This window comes from Anguilla rostrata, chromosome 14 (genome assembly GCF_018555375.3).
Source record: "Anguilla rostrata isolate EN2019 chromosome 14, ASM1855537v3, whole genome shotgun sequence".
Taxonomy (NCBI): Eukaryota; Metazoa; Chordata; class Actinopteri; order Anguilliformes; family Anguillidae; genus Anguilla; species Anguilla rostrata.
Window position 1 is genome coordinate 16,788,728 of NC_057946.1, and position 21,624 is coordinate 16,810,351.

At 41.5% G+C, this 21,624-nt stretch overlaps 1 protein-coding gene across 12 annotated transcripts in view; it reads left to right on the top strand.

Annotated features, from left to right (window-relative positions):
- The window catches only part of LOC135239253 (disabled homolog 2-interacting protein-like), a 247,700-nt gene that overhangs the window by 183,670 nt on the left and 42,406 nt on the right, over window positions 1-21,624 (top strand). For all 12 annotated transcript variants that reach the window (XM_064307789.1, XM_064307787.1, XM_064307788.1 and 9 more), the window contains 3 exons: window positions 15,701-15,854; window positions 18,662-18,760; window positions 20,144-20,698. In XM_064307789.1, the coding sequence (XP_064163859.1) occupies window positions 15,701-15,854; window positions 18,662-18,760; window positions 20,144-20,698 (808 nt within the window). The remainder of the gene's footprint in view (window positions 1-15,700; window positions 15,855-18,661; window positions 18,761-20,143; window positions 20,699-21,624) is intronic.

A 21,624-nucleotide genomic window follows, 5' to 3' on the forward strand; every position in this document is an offset into this window, starting at 1 on the left:
TCGCAAAGCATACTGTCTCAGCTTTCAGCACAAGAGCCCCTACCTTTATCTCGCCTGAGCTGCCTCGCCACTGCGTTCGAGACGGGACAGTCCCTACAGGCACGGTGATCTTAAGTGTAGGCTAGTTGTCAGAAACAGCAGGGGTGGTGACAGATATTGTACAGTAACTATGCATTTATTTGCTTGCAGACATCCTTATTCAAGACAACAAACAATTGCGTAACCAGTACATTAATACATTACCAATATTCATACTGATATGTAGGGGTAAAATATTTCAGCGTATCGTAATTAAATGTACATCATCAGTATCGCAAATGGACGCAACGCTCAAGACCCTTCAGTCAGAGGGTCCAGCGTATTACATTTTGCGCCGAACTATAAATGGCTTTTCATTTATTATCTGCAACTTTACTTTTCATTTGATCTGTGAAGCAGAAATGTCTGTATCGGCCTATTGTCATTATAGTTATTACGCATTTCTTTACTGCTGATACAGTTAAGTAATGAACATCCTATAATGCTCTGTGGCATGTATAAAAATGCTAAGCAGACACTGCTGACCTCCATTTTTGATCAAGATGACATTAAGAAAGTTCTAAGTGACTTTGAAAGAGGGTTCGTTATTGGGGCATGGATGGCAGGCGCTTCAGTCACAAAGACTGCTCAACTGACTAGTGTTTTAATAGGCACAGTGACTAAAGTGACTCTGCATTTAGATCTGTGGGAAAGACATCAATAAATAGGGTTGGAAATTTATTTTTTTATTTTTATCACCAGTTTAACCAAGTCTTTCGGGACTACTTTGTGTCATTGTGAACTGGTAAATTGTGTTTGGTGTTGCTCATCTTTGTGTCAGTATTTGAAGAGTAGGTGTGGTCACAAAAATATCTGGCTATGAGTTCTGCCATGTGATGGTATTCTTCAGCAGTCACCCAGAAGCCATTTCATCTGAATGCTGTTAGTGAATGTCTTTACCCAGCACACAGGGTTTATGCAGGTTGTGAAATGTAAGACGTGATCATCGTTTAGCTCAAATGCCTCCTTAGAAAAAACTGAAAATACTGGTGTCAGCTGGAATTCCTGGCCATGCATTAAATTCTGCTTCATAGGGGGTTCCTTTCCAACTCCACTTGGTGACCAGGTTGCCTTCTGTAGCCTCAGGAAGAATGGGCCAAGCAGCCTTTCCAAAGGAGTATCCGTCTCTTTTTCCCCAAGCAGCACACAGGGAAACTATCACTCCTCAAACCTCACCTCAAAAACACGGTTATGTAATGTCTTAAGAAAGATGTTTACTTGCTTGTAACTATTTCATATTTTCCTCCGCTCAAAGCACCATGCTGTATAATGGAAATTATATAACGATTCATTTGCAGACAATTTCCCCCTTTTTAAAACAGAGTCACGAGCTCTGGCTAATTGCCTCCAAAGCCATTTGGTGGGAGAAAAAATATATTTATATTTATTATTGATCTGTCTCTGTAGGAGGACAGTAGAAGGATTGTGGCGTGTTAGAAGTGATTTTTACGATGGGAGTGCATCAGTGCTGCTGAAAGCTAATGTGAAAGAAATGTCTGTGTTAGCTATCCTTCCTCCCTGCTGGTTCCTGCCCCCATTGACCCAGAGGTCTACGGGTCTAAGATCGCACATACATCCTGCTGCTGGCCTCTCATTAGCGGAGAACTGTTTTTTTGGGAGAAATTAAAGCTGGGAGAATTTAGATCCCCGGTATTCCACATTGTATTCCATTTTTTTCAAAAAACCTAGGCCTGCATAGGTTGCAACATTAATTGAATAATAAGGATGGTGTTTCAAACTATACAGCTTATGTTCAAATAATACTTATTGGTTTGTTTGAAAAAGTGAAACCAGAACACATTTTGAGTAAAGAAAAGTGGGATAGAGGTCCTTTTCTGTCTTTGTGTCAGCCATAATCTTTTCTTTTTGGACATGAAGAACCAAAACCAATACATTTGGATCTTGCTATTTCATTCCACAAGAAGGCTGTCAGTGTGTTTGGCCCTCAGCTATTGGTTAGACCCTGTTGAGTCAAGCTCATAACTTCTGAGAGGCCTTGCTCTCTTCCCATCCCCCTCTCATTTGAAAATGAGCCCATGTCTGCACATGCTGTGTGACTCATTCCCTCCCCAGCCCAGAGGGGCGGGGCAGCGAGAACAGGCAGTTCTCCGCACACATCTCACTGCATGCCGGCGTTATCCGACGCGGGAAGTGGGCGTGTTCGAGTTCCTTTTAAGCAAAGCGCTTAATAAACAAACAGAGTCATTACTGTGTTCCCTGTACCTCTGGGCAGTGTGCATATTAATGCGACCTCTGCATGTTCTTGCACCCCATTTATTCTTGCATGTTAACCCCCCGATTTCGTCATGTCCCGCTCTGGACATTCATCCACTCAGACGACAGCGTTTGCAGCCAGACTTTTTGGCATGAGTGAGGGTGACCCCTACCTTCTGCTGAGGGCAAACACGCATACGTATGCCTTGAGTAGTAGAGTGATGGGGCACTTTAATCAACTCCTGCACAAGCTTCTCCACATCCTGGTTGGAAACCATTTTGCTCTCCCTGTAATCCTTTAGTAATATATGGACTTTATCTTTATCAACAACATACCACACCACAGGCAACACCCCCGTACAACCACAGAAACAGATGTGCATGAATATATATATATATATTTCTAGACAAATATATGACCACTGAAGCTATGTGCAAACATTCATTGCCTTATAGTGCAATAATAGGCTAGTACTTGCAGTCCTTCCCAAAGCAAAAGACCAAATGGTATGCTTATCGCTTGTACAGTACATGTCCACCTATTTGTTACTTAAATGTTGAAAGTATAAAATTTGTTTAACAAAGTCAAGTGACTGGTACAATTCATAATACCTGTTAGTTTGCATACATTTATAAAATAGGTAGGCTAACTTGAAGGATGTCCCAATATGTCATTCCTAAGCTGTGATAGTTGTCATGTGATGGGAATTTGTTTTAGCAGATAACTATTTAGTGTATCTCCAATGCCTGCCTATTAATCAATCCACTTTTATTGACAAATCAATTTTTGTAACAGTTATTTCTGCAGTCTCCCATTTTATTTGGTTATGTGCTAGGTTCTGTGCACAGTGTGAGGCCATACCCGTGCAGCATAAGGAACATTATTAGCCTCATTATAGCACCTACCACATCACCCATGCATGGATATTTTACCTGGTGATTACTTTTCCCCCAAAGGTTGCCATGGGCAGGATAAGAGGTTGTTGCCAGCCTCCTATGTGGGGATGACTGCTTGAAATGAAGGTGGATAATAAAAGAACATGCAAAAAGTGCAGGCTTTCAGTGGGCTGTTCTATGCAATCCAACGTGCTTTACATATGTTCTTCAATGGTGTTCATGTGCATTATAAGCTTGTGTTATCCAGTAACTTTATTGCAGAAACTTTAATGACTTTCTAATATAAATGTGATATTTATTTGCTTTACTGATAATACATACCAGTATATCTCACCAAGTACAAGGAAGTTATTGAAACCTGGCATATTTGTTTGTTTTTTTCTAACTGTAGCTGTGTGCTTTGATAATATTTTCATTATTTCTTTGTTTGCTAGGAATTATGTGTGTGTGTGTGTGTGTGTGTGGGGGGGGGGGGGGTTAATATTAGCTTCATTACATTACAATACATTTATTTAGCAGACGCTTTTATCCAAAGCGATGTACAAAAGTGCATATCATGGTCATTGGACAACTACATAAGCAAATGTTGAAATGTTCATAACTCTTCAATGAAGACTGTCAGTGAATTGCAAGAGTTTGTCAACCACTTATTCTGAATTCATGGATCATGAACAGTTTTTTATCAAATTTTATTCCTTCTAAAGTTGACTATTGTATGCTCTTTGGTAGTTTTGTATGGCATAGCAATAGCCATGCAGTACACAGTGGAGGCTAGTTTTGGGCATGAATGCAAAAAGCCTGTATTTAGAATTCAAAAAATATTTGGATAAAAAACTAGGTCAGTGTTTTAAACAAAGTCATCATTTCAATTATTAGAACAAATGATGTAAAAGTACACAATGGTGCTAAAAACACTGTTTTATTGTGTGTGAGTTTAATCATGCCCACTGAACCATTTATTTTTCCAATTCACGGGATGTGTAACAGGACTATTATTGTGAATTAAGGCCACCAATTGTTTTGCATCATTGTTCCTAAAGGGCTTGGTTTAGAAAATACAAAAAAATATTTTTTATATTTTTTATATTTTTTATAACAAAGTCCGTACGATGCCATGCTTAAAACGTGCACCAGATTATCTGTGCTGACATTCACATAGGTTTTTTTTCCCCAACATCTGTCTGAAGCTGACTCAGTGTACCTGTTAAATAATCTACCTGCCGTCTGCTGTGCTGATCTCCAAAGGGTCATATTTGTTCCCTGTGGTGTCAGGGCCTTGTTATTTCTGGTGCAGTTACCGGCATGCCCGGAAGATTTTACTCTGGCTTTGTGTCTCTTGTTGTGCTGTTGAGCTCCCTGTCGAGCTAACAGCATAGAGGCATGGCACTCTGTGCATTTCTTTCAATTCCATGGCATGCTGTGAGGCATGTCTTGATCATATCTACAGTTTTCATATTCATACATGTACAGTATATGTTTGGTTTTTTTTATGCACCGAACCATGTGACCAAACCAATATAGATTCTGATGTGTCTTGTTAGGGTGAGGTCTTGACGTGACGCGGGGCACATTTGAACCACAGCAGGTTGGCGTTCTGCTTTCGTGACAGCAGGCTGTTTCAGAGCAATCTGAGCTGGAGCTGCAAACCAGAAAAAAATTGTTTCCCTTTCCCCCACTGTGCTGAGACAGATGCAGGAATTGACAGCTGGCTGTTTTGTACACAGCTCATAGCACACGACACAAAACCAACTGAATTTTTTGGGGGGAAAAATTATATTGCTACAAGCATTAAATCCCTCTGGGGCCCATTATGTTTAATGCTAAGTAGGCTAAAACATGTTTTGAGCCAATATGTTTTCTGGGAGCCAAACAAGTAGCTTCTTAAAGCCAACACGTCAGACTTGTGACAGTTTGTCAGTCATCAGTACTGCACTCTATGCAACAGACTGCTGAGACTGGAACCGCATTACACTTCTGTGTGGGCAGCTCCCATGAACAAACTGTCAACCAACAATCATGCTGAGGCTGTCCCAATTATGTCCAGATTTCTGAGAGTTTTGCTGCTTCTCTCACAGGAATCTTGCTTATTTCCCAGTGCAGTTTGTGTGTGTGTGTGTGGGGGGGGGGCGGACAGGGGGGTGGGGCAGTGCCAAGTTTGATTGCCACTGTGTGCCAAAAAATGGCTCAAATTCATATGATGAAAGTAAGTGTGGATTTGTATTGCACTGAGGCTAAAGGGACGCTGTACCGTTTGGACTGCCCTCTTACCTCTGATGTAAGAGGGTCGCTGCGGCGACTTGCTGGCCCAGCCTTGAGCTGCTGTGTCATTGGTGCCGTGTACTGGCTCCTCTCCCCACTCTGGCACAGGCCTTTTTTTAATGACATAATCACCTTATTTGGGGTCTTCAGGCTTCTACTGAGTCTGTAATGATGCTGACAAGGTCACTCTGAGGCGGATGTGCCACAGGCTGCAGATTGAATGGCCGTTATGAAGTGTTTATCGATTTACCGGATGCATTAAGCGCGAGGACTGTGTCGACACTGAATGGGAGTGGCTTTAGCCTGTTGTAAAGCTGTTTACAAAGAGGGCCCTACTGTCCACAAGAGCTACGCTAGCTACACATTTAACCTTGCTGCCAAATGAACAAGCAGTGGAATTCAACATAGAAGGGGAGGGGCAGCATAATGCCTGCCTAATCATTCTGAGCACCCTTAATAAGGATGACTTGATTCTGAAGTCATAATCAGGTTTATGATATTAAATCTCTAACATACAAATTAATATTTCTTATTCTGAAATGATCTGCAGTGTTGTATAATGGGTTAGGAACGAGGTTTGTAACCTAAAGGTTGCAGGTTTGATCCCAGGTTGGATGCTGCTGTTGTACCCTTAAAGCTGAACTGCTTCCGAATATCCAGCTGTTTATATTAAAAAAACAATAATAATAAAAAAAGTTGTAAGTTGTTTAGCATCTGCTAAATGTCTGTAATGTAATGACTAATTCACAAAAGAATCTGACTTATTCATTTCAATGCACAGAATAGATACATACACTGAACTGACTGAAATTCTGTGTTGCCTCAACTTAGGGGACCTCCAGGGAAACGGGGCTAGTAATCCTTCAAAAGGAATCTTGTGTGAATTGAAGGCAAAGGGAATATTGGGACGGTAAAGGTTTTATTTGTAACAAATTACATAATACATGGGATGAGAATCATGACTGGTGGTCATTATGGTCCTGCTTTTGTATTTGGTATAGCCTAACTGCGATCACTGTCATTCTTTTGTAAACAGAATTGTGGTCATTAACATTGTGTAGATCACAACAAACCCTTTCCTCACTACCATTTTCCTCTACATAGTGTGGAGCAGCTGTAAAAGCTGCAGGAGACAGGCAGTCCTGGCCCCAGAGATTCACTACCATGGAGAGAAATAACCAGCCACTGATATGGCCCTCTTCCTCTGTGGGGGTGCTACAGTATGCATATGATGTCATATAGGCCATGTAACCTTATATGGGCTGGATGCTGCGAAACAGAGTGTAACAAGAAAAATCCACCCTGCACAACCAAGCCTTTTAAAACCATTAAAGTCCCACTTCTGTTGGCTGGGCGTATACCATTTTTGTACTCCTCAGATTTATCTGAGGTCTTGCTTTTTGGAGAAGTGCATCTTTGAATTTTTTTGAAAGCTCTGCCATTTAGGGGCTTCAGTAAGACAATGAGATGCCCAAAGAGTGTACATATCACCACAATGAGGACTATGCCTTCTGAGTAATCAGTGATATTGGATGTATATTATCAGGTCACACTATGCTCCCACTTTATAGACTATAGAAGCACTTTAGTTCTAAATATGAAGCTGTTTGAAGTCAGTCATAAAACATTAATGTCGGCCATAATGTAAATGGTTCTATTAGGTTGTAATGGGATTTTTCTGAATTGTGAATTGTAAAAAGATAAACTGCATACTGACATCAATAACTATTGACCACAGAACACAGAAGAGTAGTGATAACTATCGTCAATTTAACTAATAACAGCTTTGTTAAAAGACAGACAGCACATTCCAATTTTGTTGCGGGTATGAAAATAATGAAAAAATAGAAAGGCATACTTTACTAAAAAGGGAGGACTTCCCTCAGGCCAGCGACTCGTTCTAAGCTCCCATTAATAGCTAGTTTTCAGTTATAGTCTGTGTTAAAACATATTAACAGGAATATTGGCAGTTAAATGCAAATTATATTCAGTTAAATGCAAAGCACATTGGATTAGAAATGAAACAATGATTATGAGGTTAAAGTGCATACTGTCAGCTTTAATTTGAGAGTATTTACCATCTATATTGGGTTATCGGTGTAGGAATTACAGTTCTTTACATACATAGTCCCCCATTTTATGGGAGCAAAAGTAATTGAACAATTTAACATAATCTGAAATAAAGTCATTATAGTTATTACTTTTTTTGCAAATCCTTTGTATTCCATGACTGCCTGAAGTCTGTGACCCCACAGACATCACTGGGTATAGACACTGGATATCTTCTCTTCGTGATGCCTGGCCAGGCCTGTACTGCAGCCATCTTCATTCAGTTCGTGTTTATATCTGGGGGCGTTTTGCTTTCAGTGTTCCCCGCAAAAAAATGAATTAGTGGGCTGGGAATGAGAGGTGCGCGCGAAGGGTGGTGGTGCACTGATGACAACACATTTAAAAAATCAGTACGGCAATTAGCTAATTTAAGAGCGCGCGGTATACGGGTAGTCTCGTCCGGAATTAACGGTGAAGCCAGCTCTTTGGTGAGCCTACTGCTCGGGGAAAGGACTGATGAGATTAAGAACATACGGTAAATCTAAGTCCCTGCACAACTGTGCGTTAGCTACAGGCACTGGATGTTCGGCTCTTAAGAAGCCTTGCTTTTATTTCTCCATTTTTGCTATATTGACTGATATTTGCCAGATGAGTACTGCAAGTAACAAGTTAGTAACTCAGGAAGTCGATAGAATCGTTGCTATGGTAACCGTAAACAACATCTCATCTATTGGCTTCGATGTGAACAGGTCAGTTTTTGGAATGTGTCGCCGGTTGCAGATGGTCGCATCGCGAATCTTTAGTAGTGATATAGCCTTTAAATTGCATGGAATGTAAAGCAGGCTTCGGGTTGAAAAGAATACTGAATTTAAAACATAAACTGTTCAACCGTCTACGTGGTCTTGTGAACACATATGACACCCAAGCTATCAACGGCAACAATCTCCTGGATGGATTTATTATGATATAAAGTCACATTTCATGGACAAAATAACAATTGGAGGGCTAAAGATTGCTGTCTTGAAAACCTATTATTCTATACCCTAAAGTCACCTTTTGTTGTATATACGCGTTTTCATTTTGAACCGCATTTGCATTGTGGTAAACTGCGCAATTAGTGGGCGTGTCTCACAGAAACTGCATACAAAAAATATTTTTGGGCAGGCTGCCCACATAAATTCAATGTATAGGAACCATGGGTTTCAGCAAGTGAGACCCTTCATTCCCTATTTGGAAATTCAATTCAAAAAGTTGATATAAAAATTACATTTAAAAAAAATATTAGAGATATAAATATACATGATCCCATTTGAATGGTGTATTTGTCCAGGCATGTGGCCTTGCATTATTTTGTCAGAATGTGCTTATATTGCACACCTCCATGTTAATACCTTTTTTGTCATTGCGACTATAATATAACTCTTATTTTTGACCTTTACTATCAGATCTACTCCTAAAGTTTAATGGACCACATACGGTTACAAGAAAAACCCATAAATATGGATATAACTGCTCTCTGCGTTCGTTTTTAAAATTGTGAATATACTGCAGATTTTGTACAGATAATAATATATTTCTGAAGGCTGTTCAATCAGGGAATTGAATGCAGAGAACTTGAGAAAAAAAGGTTCCAACCCAATCTCAACCTCACTTTAGATTAGGGTGGGGGGGGTGAAAGAGAATTCTGAGGTAGGTGATGGGTATGGCTGCAGGAATGGAGTTGTTAAGGACATGGAGGGAAGAGAAATATGTTTTTTGCATGGTTTTAGTGATCTACTTAGTAAATTAATTGTGGTCCACATAATACTGTTCACATCTCACCAAATGTGCAGGGATACATGATATAAGTCAATGACATCATCATTTAAAAAATAATATAGTCTTGTCTATGCACTGCACTGGAGCACTTTTTGAAGAATAGAAAATGGAAGCTTAAGAGGAATGAAAGTATTTACCAAGCAAATAGTATCTAAAAGAGCAATTGTTCTGTTCCTTGTCAGTCTTTCTGTCGTTCTCTGGGTGGGCTGTCTAAAGGATGGTGTGTATTAGCGTTGATCTTTGAGCTGTGGAGCTCCTGATACACTGAGGTGATGCATCACATTAACAAACTGTGTCAGCCATCCTCAAGCGTGCAGTGTTTTGAGACAATACAAACCCTCTCTGCTCACTGTATCGATATATTGAATATAGAGCCATGGCTGTTTCAGCTCACTTATGAATTCCAGTCTTTGTTGTGGGATTATGTGGATGGATTTAGGGCAGGGGCGGTGGTGCTAGTGGTGGCGTGTTTCTGTGTATTTGTGTGTGCATGTGTTTTTGTACAGGTGGGGGTGGCAGGGTAGGGTTGGGTGGGGGTTGGAAGGCTCATTTGCAGTTCTATATACATGTGAACACTTCCCTAGGCTCAGCTGCCCTAGGCTATAGTGGTCCAAAAACCAGCTGGTTTAATGAGAGGGTTTAGGCCTGTTACCGTGGTAACAAGAACTGAGGAAACAGTGTTGACTCCATCCTAGTTGTGTGTGCATCCAGGGGTGTCATTTTGCAATTAAGTCAGGTTTAGGAATTTCCAAGCCTTTAAAGAATCCCCACAGAGGAATTAATGGAGAAGATCAGTGCTCATCTAATTTTCACTAACTTTTCTCAGTATCTCTCTCATCCCTTTAGTTTAGTTTGAACTGAAGCTGTAATATATTCCAGATGTTGGATTTAAAGATGGCTGTCTGAGTTTGATCCTTTACAATGTTTAACTACATTCATGCGAATAGTTAAGTATTTCAAGTATTTTAGATATTTTCTCACTTCATGAGAAACTGTTTGAGGATTCAGGAAAGAAGTAGACAGGAAATACGTTTAAAAATATTCTGACACACAGATTTAACTGTTTTTTTTGTTTTGTTTTTTAAGATTCCACAGGATACATTCCATACCATTTAGACACCTGTGTGAGCGTGCTGTCTGAGCATGTATCCCTCTCTTCACCTGCATTCCCCAAGAGGACTCTCTCTCTCTAATCCTTGAATTCTTCTTATTGGTTGACTGAACCTGTATGCATTACATACTGTACACACGGCTGCATGTTTTCTGCCTGTCGCACCAGTAGATTAATTCTCTCTGCCCTGTCTGCATTCTCCACCCACCTGCCAATTCACTTACCCCCTCCCATGATTTTCCAACTGGGAAAGGATGAATGGGTGTTAATGGCTCAGCTCCGTAGAAGCTCAGCTACCTTGCTTGTATATACTGAGATAAATCCATTTTAAGGTGTGCTGAGAAAATGTGTTATAAATGACTGGAGGCTAGGCCTCCAACAGGGAGTGGATGACCTGTTCTCTTCCATTGCACACACTCCACCATTTTGCTTCCTGTCTGCTCCTCTCTCCTTCATCATTTCAGGTGTCGTTAATAGCATGCACATTCTCTGGGCAAATGATACTCAGGGTATAGATCTGTGCCTGGATGCATACAAGAATCTCTCCAGAAGCAGGGAATTGTCTGTATCTCATGACAGTGTTCCAACTTTTCGTCCTATTTAATCTTTCATTTGCCCTTGGAAATCTGTTTCTTTTTTCAGTCTTAAATATGATCTGCACCTTTCTGTCTGCTTCAGGTATGTTATTTTCCTGGTTAGACTTTGGTTCAGTGCGGCCTTCTTTGTTTGTCTGAAAAGATAAGAGTAAGTGTTTTGTGGCGCAACCCGTCATGTGACCTTTGCAAACAGCTCTCATTTGGAGTTGCTTCAGTCAGCCTCCTACAAGTTGGCCGCAGGCTTTCATCCGAGGATCATGTCTGAGCCTGAAATGTCTGTAAAAGGAGTTGTTTACCGCAGCCAGTCTAACTTTGTTAGCAGACACGGCGGCTTCACTGGCAGTCAAGTCTCTGGTTGAGGCTGAGCAGGATGGCTCTGCTGGTGGCAGTAGCCCACCCGGGGACTTTAGGGGCTGTCGTTTGGACACAGGCAGCTTTAATTCATGGAGAGTGAACCATGAACAGAGGGCGGTGATACTGATAAAGGACAGCAGGTTTGTGGCCTTGCTCGCCTCACAGCCAGTGGTTAATTGCCTCACTCTAACCCACGCCACCCCTGTCCAACCTCAGCAGCAATGAGAGATATCTAACTACCACTCTCCTTAAATCACACTTAATACACGGATTCCACAGCGCGTATTTGGTTCTTCTGTTTTAAAAAAGTATTAGAGCTCTAGTGTGCATTATTTTTCAGATCTGTACACAGTGAAGATGCAGTGGGGAATGTGGAGAATATAAGAACGGAACAACTAGGCCTAACATTATAATAATTGAACATTTTATGTGAAACAGTCATGTGGCTGGTTTTTCTGTACTGGAGATAAGTAGTACGTTTTCAAGCGCCTTTCTCAATACTACAGCAGTGGTGTCCTCCATGGGACTCGAACCCACAACCTCTGTGCCATGGGATCAGTGCCACAACCACCTCTCCTCTACTCAGCATTGATTGTCATTGTTTAGATGCAACACAGAGTACCTGCAAACTGTATGTTCTGCTTTTCCTCGTGATCATTCCTCTTATTGTGAAAAAAGGATGTGGAAAGCCAGGTTGGTTTTACCCAACAGCTGCTGACTGTCACACTGATACCCAGCAGATGAGCTGTAGTAGTGTGAGGCAGGATGCCACCTTTCAGTTGATTGTGCCAATTATGAAAAGATGAGTCTCCCAGGAGATTTCACATATTTCAGCACTACATATCTACATGACGACACACCCCTTAATTGGGTTTTTGGGTGTGACTGTATTAATTGCTCTTAAATAAGGTATCCATGGCTATGGTGATTATCAAAGGTTTGGCTTCAAAACACATTTCATAACTACGTGTTGCATTTGTATTATGTAAGTTGCATTAAGAAATGTTTTGCTGATACAGGCAACAACATAACTTAGGCACATTGGGCCAGACACTTGTGAATTGTGGGTGATCAGTTTCAAAAAGTGTTTGGCTGCATTTCATCATTTTTCAATATGACTTTATTTGCTTAGTGGAAGACTAATAACACCTTGTGACTTACATTACTTGTATTTTCAATATCCAATTGTACATTTACCCAAAATTTCAAAGACTCACAAAGACATGAGTACACAAGACAAAACAAGATATCTATAAAGACATGGAATAATAAATAAATAAATACATAAATAAATTCAGTAGCACAACGTAGCTGAGACAATGAAACATCACTATACAGATGGTGCAAAGTGCTTTGTGCATTTAAAAAGGGAGATTAAAAAAGAGCTGGTGCAATGAGGCATTCCAAATCTGAACAGTCACCGCATAGGTATTATTCTGGAAATGTGAGGTTCTGGACTTGACTGGCCTAAGTGCATTTCCTGAGGGGAGGAGGGTGACATGAGTAGGCTGGGTGTGCGGAGATATTGGTGGACAACGATCTGGGCTTGTAACCCAAAGGTTTCAGGTTGTGTTTTCAGGCTGAGTGCTGCCATTGTACCCTTGAGCAATATCCATACTTGATTTGCCTCTGTAAAAATCAAGCTGTTTAAATGGATATGAGGTAAAGTGAAGAAAGGTTCTAAAGGCATATGATAAGCAATTATATAAACACTTCAAGAATGCAGTATTCTGTTGCTGTTTTAAAATACATAATTAGTGAAAGTTGCCATTTTGATTTTGTGCAGGCTTATAAGAATGGGTACTGCAGTGCTGGTATTAGTTCATTCATAATAAAATATGTTTGCAGTCTTGTTATACGTAGGCTACCAGTAGGTTCTATCACATCTGTGATGCGACACGCCTGGATGTCTTGCCTATTAGTTGGACCTAGTTTGAATCAAGGGGTTAAAACTAGTGTTACAGTCTTTGCAGACTTGTAAGTAGCAGTGTAATTTACAGACAATATTAGTGCATTAAAATTCTACTGTTCTGCATTATTAGTTGTAGTGTAGGCTAGTGTATGCTGTCACAAATATCACATTTGCCATCACAAATATTGGCTTTAGCACAGATGAACTCTCTTAAAACTATTAACAAAATGTCTGCTTTCTAAATGCTAAGTCAGGCATTTTCAGGATTGTACTCAAGTCAACTGGTTTTATCTGTTTCCAATTAAATTTTATTTGGGGAAAACAGGTGACATGTTTATCCCTAAGTGTTCAGATTTCATAACCTCATTATTTAAAAACACGACTTAAAGAAAGCTGTAGTGTGCGGATATTTCAGGTTCCACAGGGGTATAATATAACGGCATCCCGACAAATAGGCCTATAGTAAATCCCGATTTTGTGTGTTTTTTTAGCCTTCTTGTGCGTAGACTTCTTTGACAGTCGCTCCCTGTAGTTTTCCTGTCAGTGCAGCTCAGGTCTGGAGTACGGACGCAGTTGCACCCGGCTCAGTGGAGTCGTATCGGAAACGGGCAGCTGGGCGCTGCATCCTCCGAGGTCCTGCGATATCTACAATCTCTGTACCGACAGTTCTGAGTCTTACAGCTCTGCATCTTCTGCCTGGTTTCTGAGAAGCCAATCAGAGAGCAGCATCCCTCCCCCTTCTCTCCCTGCAGTTGTGCTCTGTACTTTGCCAGAAGCTCAAAAAATGCATGTCTGACAGGCAGCCTTCCCTCTGGTGTGTGCTTGGGCTGCATCTCTCTGCCCAGCAGTGCAGCACAATCGCAGGACTGGGCGGGGAAGCGACTAGTTGGGCAAGCCAGGCCTGGCATAGCCAATTTTTCAGAACAGGTGGCGAATGAAGAACTTAACACCGAAATGATTCAGAAGCTTATATTACATAATGTATACTATATGTTTATTATTGTTCCTTTTTATTGTTTACTGGCTTACTGCATTATGAACTGACAGTTTGGTGATAAATCTAATTTTATATTAGCTGTTATCATCTGAGAAAACTGGACTTCTGGTTTAAATCCTTCAAGTGACATTGAAAACAAACAAGGCAGCAGTTTGGTCATGCAATAACATAATCCACTACCACCATCACCACCACTGCTACCACTACCACTACTTTAAATCATGCAACTCAAGTATGCATGTACTATTTTATTTCCAGTTGTATTTGTAAGACCATCCCATTGCTGCAAAGTCCTTTGTCAGTTCAGAAGGACACTCAGTAGCGCATGAATCGTCCAAAGCTGTACAGCCAGCCTGCACTTCTTTTCATTTGGCAGTCCACCAGGAGAGCTGCACTGCACAGGAGGAATGGAGCACTTATGCAGTTGGCACAGGCAGACTGCAGGCGCCTGATGGACCAGACGAGTCCTTGGGCCTTGCTCAGTATTCCTGACTGTGGGGCGTGTCGCTGCACCAGGAATTCAGATCTACCCAAGAGGCTGAAAGTCCATATTTGATCAAGTGCTGTGCCTTTAGCATTGCAATTGTGTGGCTGGCGATACCATCAGCCATGTGCAGCAGCTTCACTGCCTTCCTGGTAGCAGGACTCTCTCATTGATATGCTTAGCAACCTTCAGAGACAGCAAGGGGATCAAAGAAAGACCTGCCAGCATCAAACTTTCTTTTTGAAAAGGGGAAGAGCCTGACCCTCAGAAAAAGATTGACAGTATTTTTGAAGACGAGACACAAAGAGATCGTAGACCTGGAGTCAAAGCAGCCCGTAAGTTCAAACTGGAGATTTGAGAGGCTTGGATAGCAGCAAGAGAGAACACTAAATTTGTGAGGGAGCGATGCTACTTCTGTCAGCTGTGTCCATGTCTTTTAGGTGTTCGCCTAGGGCGTTTGTTTGTCCACTAATCTTAGTATTCTACTTCCTCAGCAAGGAAGCACAAATCCTGAGCTTCATAAATGATAGCAGCTTCGAGGTATAGGGCTATGTATTGAGTGATTTCTCACTGTGTATAAGCCTCAAAGCTTCATATTTGTTCCCTCCTGTATATACATGTTTCTTTTTAGACATAAAGCCTCTTATAAACAGTGGCCTTAGCTCACGTCCTCAGAATAGAATCCGTATGTAAGTTCAGTTTAATATCAAGCATTCTGTTGCAGTGCTTCTGAATATGTTGAGTATATGCTATGGGACAAGCTTGTTTTTATCAAAAGTTGAACCGACTCAAAAAAGAATCCTACACAGGAAGTAAGGATGGTTTAGAAATGAGACTTTGTGTGCATTATTTGATTTAAAAAAGGTGTATGTGAGTGCAGCAGATTCCTGGTGACTCACCGTGCTCATTTTCCCTCCTTCCTGTTGCACAGATCACATCTGATGCCGAGGCTGAAGGAATCACGGTCTCACGAGTCGTTGCTCAGCCCCAGCAGTGCAGTGGAAGCCCTGGATCTCAGCATGGAGGAGGAAGTGGTCATCAAGCCTGTGCACAGCAGCATCCTGGGACAGGACTACTGCTTTGAGGTAACCCCGCCCACACCCGCTCTGTACGCTCTACACGCCCCTCCCCCACCTCCCCCACAGGCTCTTTCTGCAGGGGGACTGAGTACATGTTGTATTTTTTCACGCCTCTGTTCTCCTTCCTAATTAATTTATGCATGAAGACATTTCTCTGGGAGCCATGTTGACCCAGCGCTCAGCGTGTCTCTAATTATTCTAAAACTGGAGAGATCACCCCCCAGGAAACTGCTACTTGTGCTACAGGAAATATTAGATATGTATTACAGTTTTCCCATTTCCACAGTGGCCAGACAAATATTAACAGTTATATCTGTTCAAAACAAGTTGAAATTATCCCTTCCCATTTAGACTTCAAAAAAACTGCATGTCCAGTTGCAAAACAAAATGCTACTTCAAAGAGTTAAAGTGCCTTGAACCATCCCTTCACTCACTCTTGCCTAACTATCTTTGGTCTTGTTTAGATTTTACCCACTGCATAGTACTACCTTGTTTGTGTTTTATAGAATAAGAATAAGAAATACAAACAGTAGAAATTTGTCTGAAACAAGTACAGACAAGACAGAAATCCCTGTTTAGGCGTAGCATTGTTATCAATGAGTCTGAGGTTAGAAGTTAATGGTGGCCCTAATTGAGAAACATATTTGAGGGAAAATATTTTGTCGATTTAAAAATAGACATGGTTTGATGCCCGTCCCTGTTTCTTCTGGATGGACCGATTTATAACCAAAACTCTGCACGTGTGCATCTGTGCGCATGTGCTAGTGTGTATTTTTTCCTCAAGTGTAGGCTCAGTTCAATTGCTCCATTTATTATGGGGCTTTGCAAACAGGGTTTATGGTTCCCTTCACACTGGAATGAATAAGTTCACAGTTAGTATTCTGCACTGAAACCCCAGAGGACTAAATATGCCGGTGATGTTTGTGACTAAACACCCATTAGAGTCCCTCATCCTCCCTGCTCTGAGATGGCCGCTTTCAGATTGTATATTTGTGCCTCTGAATGGGGAAAGAAGCCCTTGGCTGCATCAGCGGAAGACAGGAGCCATCTTTATCAGCCCTACTGTACACCACAGTCCTGCTTCGCCATTAACAGCAGGCCCCAGTGCTCATTATTCTGCTCTGTCCACTTGCATCCTCCCATCATCCATCAACGCCGCGAGGCTACAGCCAGGGCGCCAACACCGCCTCATCCAGCCACAAAGCTGAGGGTCGGCAATCTCTGCAGTATGCAAGTGTGTGTGAGAGCGTGTGTGTGTATGTGTGTGTGTGTGTCCCTAAGTCTATACTGTATGTGTACGAATATGCATCTGCATCTCTTTCAGTATGAATACATGTGTTTATAATGCATAGAGAGAGAGAGAATATCCGGTTCTAAATGAGCCCATCAATTCATCCAGAACCAGAATTAGAGAACCGTCATTTGTGAAGGCAAGGTCCAAGCAGAGGTGAAGGTGTATAGATTTAACTGCCGTAGCACATTATTAGAGTCTTTTAGTGTTAGTAATTATAAAATATTTAATAAATGAGGCAGACTGCAGTTCACTTGGATTCAGAATAGAGTTTAGTTTGCAAGAAGGGATTGTTGCTTATTGCTCTGTCAGTAGGGGTATATTTGAGTGAGATGGTATGATAGCAAAGGGATGATTTATTTCCAGTCAAGAGCAGGTGCAGTCAATTTATTCATTAGATGGTGCATTACAGAACGGAAAAAGAACATTAATTAGAAAAAATGCTGTTCGGAGGCAATAAACTGATAAATTCCCATAGGTTTTGGGATTATATGTGCGGTCTGCTCTGTTCCAGCAGAGGAAAGATTACCTGCCAGGAGGTCTGAATTCTGGATTTATCCACAAGCAGGGGGAGGGCCAACAGTGTCAGAATCAGCCAGTGAAATCTCCCGGAGTAGATTTTCGCCTTGTTTATTTATTTTGGTCAAACCGGCCACTGTCTCCAGGTACTCTATTTCCCGCCTGACTGGGGCCGCGAGTGTCGCGACTCTGGGAATTTCCCGCATCGTTGCCTCGGCTGTAGCCTGCTGGAGGTGGGCTTTGAGGGAACCATTTACAGGGATTTAGAGGCTATTAGAGTAAAGCCCATCGCCAGCTGGACAGAGCAGGGCGATGGAGTACCGGGGATTTAGACGGGCTGTTTAGGCCACGATACCTTGTGTCGTATCATACAGAATCATTGACGATATCATTTGGAACAACCATCCGCGACCGTATCGACCAATAATAGTGAACTCCAGCAAAGGCTGAGGTGATCCTTATAAATCTGTTTATCCACACATATACAGATAAATTTCCCGTACATCCAAGATTAACCTCTCCACTCACCATTTGTTGTAATTTATGACTCTGTCATTCAGTAATTTCAATCCTTTTATGCATTTGTAGGTAAAAAGTAACACTCTAGTGGACTTGATTATGATGACACACATGGTACCTACATGTCCTATATGCCCTGGTTCCCATTAACATTAGCATTAACATTAATCTTTAACACTGGCTGCAGTTGTGTCCCTAATCTTCTCAGTTGGCTGGCGATGTCTGGTGACACCGAACTCTTAGCCTTAGTCGCCTCCTTCTAAAATCACACCTTCACACTGCTGGCACAGTATGAAGTGATACTGTCCTGCCATCTCGTGCCCTCATCTTCCCAAAAATCTCAGGGACGGCTTGAACTGAATTGGCAAGTACATGTCAGAAAGCATCGCCCTCTCAGTGATGGCAAGTAGTGTTGCACGTGGTGAGTAATACTTTCTGACGGCCACTGTCATATCGTCTCATGTCTCTTGTATCTCCAATGCAGGTGACCACCTCAACTGGAAGCAAATGTTTCTCCTGTCGATCATCAGCCGAGAGAGATAAGTGGATGGAGAATCTGAGGAGGGCTGTACACCCCAATAAGGTAAACTCAGATGTGTCTCAGGAGCAGAGGGCTGTCCACCATGTCATCAGACAGAAAGCCAGAGTGTACTATAAACCACAATGTAATGGGGCAGACACTTTATCTACTTGCTTAAAGGGTTCCTTTGCTCTACATTTAATTTTGCATATAGTGCTCTTTGCCTTTACATGTATCGCACACATTTTTCCATTCTATTCTATTAATAACTAAGATAAGAAAGAGAACATTCTAATTTGAACTCTTAAAGTTTGGTAACCAGCTTCAGGCTATCTAACCTTCAAACAAACCCTGGCTCCCTTTTTTATTCTTTCTTGAAGACTTAAATGCATAAATTTACAAACACTTATCTAACTATAGCTAGCATTTTATACTTATTGACATTGATATGGATTTTGTCTTATTGTATGTAATTTAAATTTGCATCCATTTTAGCAGTGTGCTTGCCTCCTGCAGCTTTGACTCATTTTTGGCTAGTAAGGAAAGGACACACCCACTGCACTTTCTGGGGACTGAGGACACCCTGAAACAGCACTTGATTTTAACCATAATATTAAGAAATACATTATTTTCAAATTGATACCTGCGCATTGCTTGATATCTCTTATGTGATGTCACATCGATTAAATCAAGTGTCCATTCACTGTTGATTATACACAGAGGTCACATAAAGTGAAAAACTAGTTTTCTGCTCCAAACTATTTTCTGAAATTTCAATATGGATGCCTGTTTTGTGGCAAGGTAAACTACTTGAAAATGCTGAAAATATAAAGATTGTCTGTGACGTTACCTTTAAGGCCATTCAAGCTAATTGCATTGTGCATTGGAATGCAATATAAGACTATGAATCTTCACTAAATCCTTCTTGCGTTATACAGCCCCTTGTCTTAAATTCCAGAACACTGCACAGCCTATAATAGTCTCTTTTCTTCATCTTTCATTATTCAACAAATTGATGGCTAATTAAAAATGAGTTCAGCTTCATCTACTGAGCTACTGCATTCTCCATCCTCACCATAAATCTCCTCATCTACCTGCAAGATATCTTTTCTCCATCTGATAAAGTAATTATAATTCAACAGAATACTTTCCTCAAATTGAAGAATTTCAATTTCAATGTCAATGTCCTGCAGTTTTACAGGTTGACAGTATTCGAGCTCATCTATTTTGTTGAAAGAGTGGACTAATTTTGAACATCAGCCTTGAGTGTCATATTAAGGTTTGTATGTATATGAAATACTCCTTTCGAGGTGTGTTGCACTCAACCACTAAACATTATCCTGGGTTGAATGAGTAAAATATGTTGAGCTGATAGGGAGAGCTATTATGCAGAGCTGTTATGCTATTGTGTTGTGTCCCCCAATATGTGCTTTCCTCTTCCCACAGGACAACAGCCGCCGTGTGGAGAACTTGCTAAAGCTGTGGATCATCGAGGCCAAGGACCTGCCAGCCAAGAAGAAGTACTTCTGCGAGCTGTGTCTGGATGACACCCTGTACGCACGGACTACGTGCAAGCTCAAGACGGACAATGTGTTCTGGGGCGAGCACTTTGAGTTCAACAACCTGCCCGCCGTCAAGAGCGTGACAGTGCACCTGTACAAGGAGACAGACAAGAAGAAGAAGAAAGACAAGAATAACTATGTGGGCCTGGTAAATATCCCCATTGCGTCCGTGACCGGGCGGCAGTTTTTGGAGAAGTGGTATCCAGTCAGCACGCCCAACCCGGCCAAGGGGAAGACGCCCGGGCCCATGATCCGGATCAAGTCCCGCTACCAGAGCATGAGCATCCTGCCGATGGAGATGTACAAGGAGTTTGCCGAGTACACCACCAACAACTACATGCTGCTGTGCTCCGTACTGGAGCCAGCACTCAGCGTGAAGAACAAGGAAGAGATGGCCTGTGCGCTGGTGCATATTCTGCAGAGCACTGGCAAGGCTAAGGTAGAGTTCACCTTCTCTTTACGTTTTTCACTGAAATCATGAGGGTAGGAAAACAGGGTTGTATCTGTCTTTGGGTTTCATGCCAAATTATGCTTTTAATGATTTAATCAACCCAATCATTATTTACTGACATTTTAGTTGTATTTTTTGAGAAGCTCAAGAAGGACAGCTGAAGAGTGTGTCCCTACACATAATATTTTCTTATGGTCTAATCTATAAGTGAACCTACTTTGGTATATATAGATAATTAGCTAACTGACCCTGGTAAATTGGAAGCAACAGCAAGCTGCAGACACATCTATGCTCCAAGGAACAGAATTTTCCTCTTCTCACCTAGTGCGTGTGTGCACACAACCACTGAAGCCCATATTAGGGTCTGTGTTTAATGTGGAGGACAGCAGCAGTTGCATATTCTGCCTCATGGCCAGCTCCCAAGGAAGCAATTGTGTAATATGTTACTTCTTTGTGTCCTATATTTTCTGACTGACCTGTCTAAAGTACACAGAACCCCAACTCTTGCCTGTTTTTGACCATGTTTGGTTTGTAGAGATTGCCTGGGAGTTCTTTGCGGCAGATGGCTTGATTGTTTACGTGCCCCACACTGAATCCCATCCAAAAAAACGAGTCGACACCCGCTGTGCATCCTGTTGTGCAGGAAGTCGGGAGTAAACTTTGACCCTGATTACAGTCTCTGGAACCTGGAGATTCCAGTCGCTGAATGTATCCAACGGTGGCTAAAAAATTTACAGTGGAACAAAACCCATTTTCAGCAAGGCTTAAAATGACAGACCGGGATATAAAAAGGCCATTGATACTGTTTTAATGTTACATAAAGGCACTTACTTTGAGATAAGTGTTGAATAGAGAGGATTGTGCAGCAGTAGCTTTAATGGGTGGCTGTTACTTTTTACTTTTTTGTTGAAACT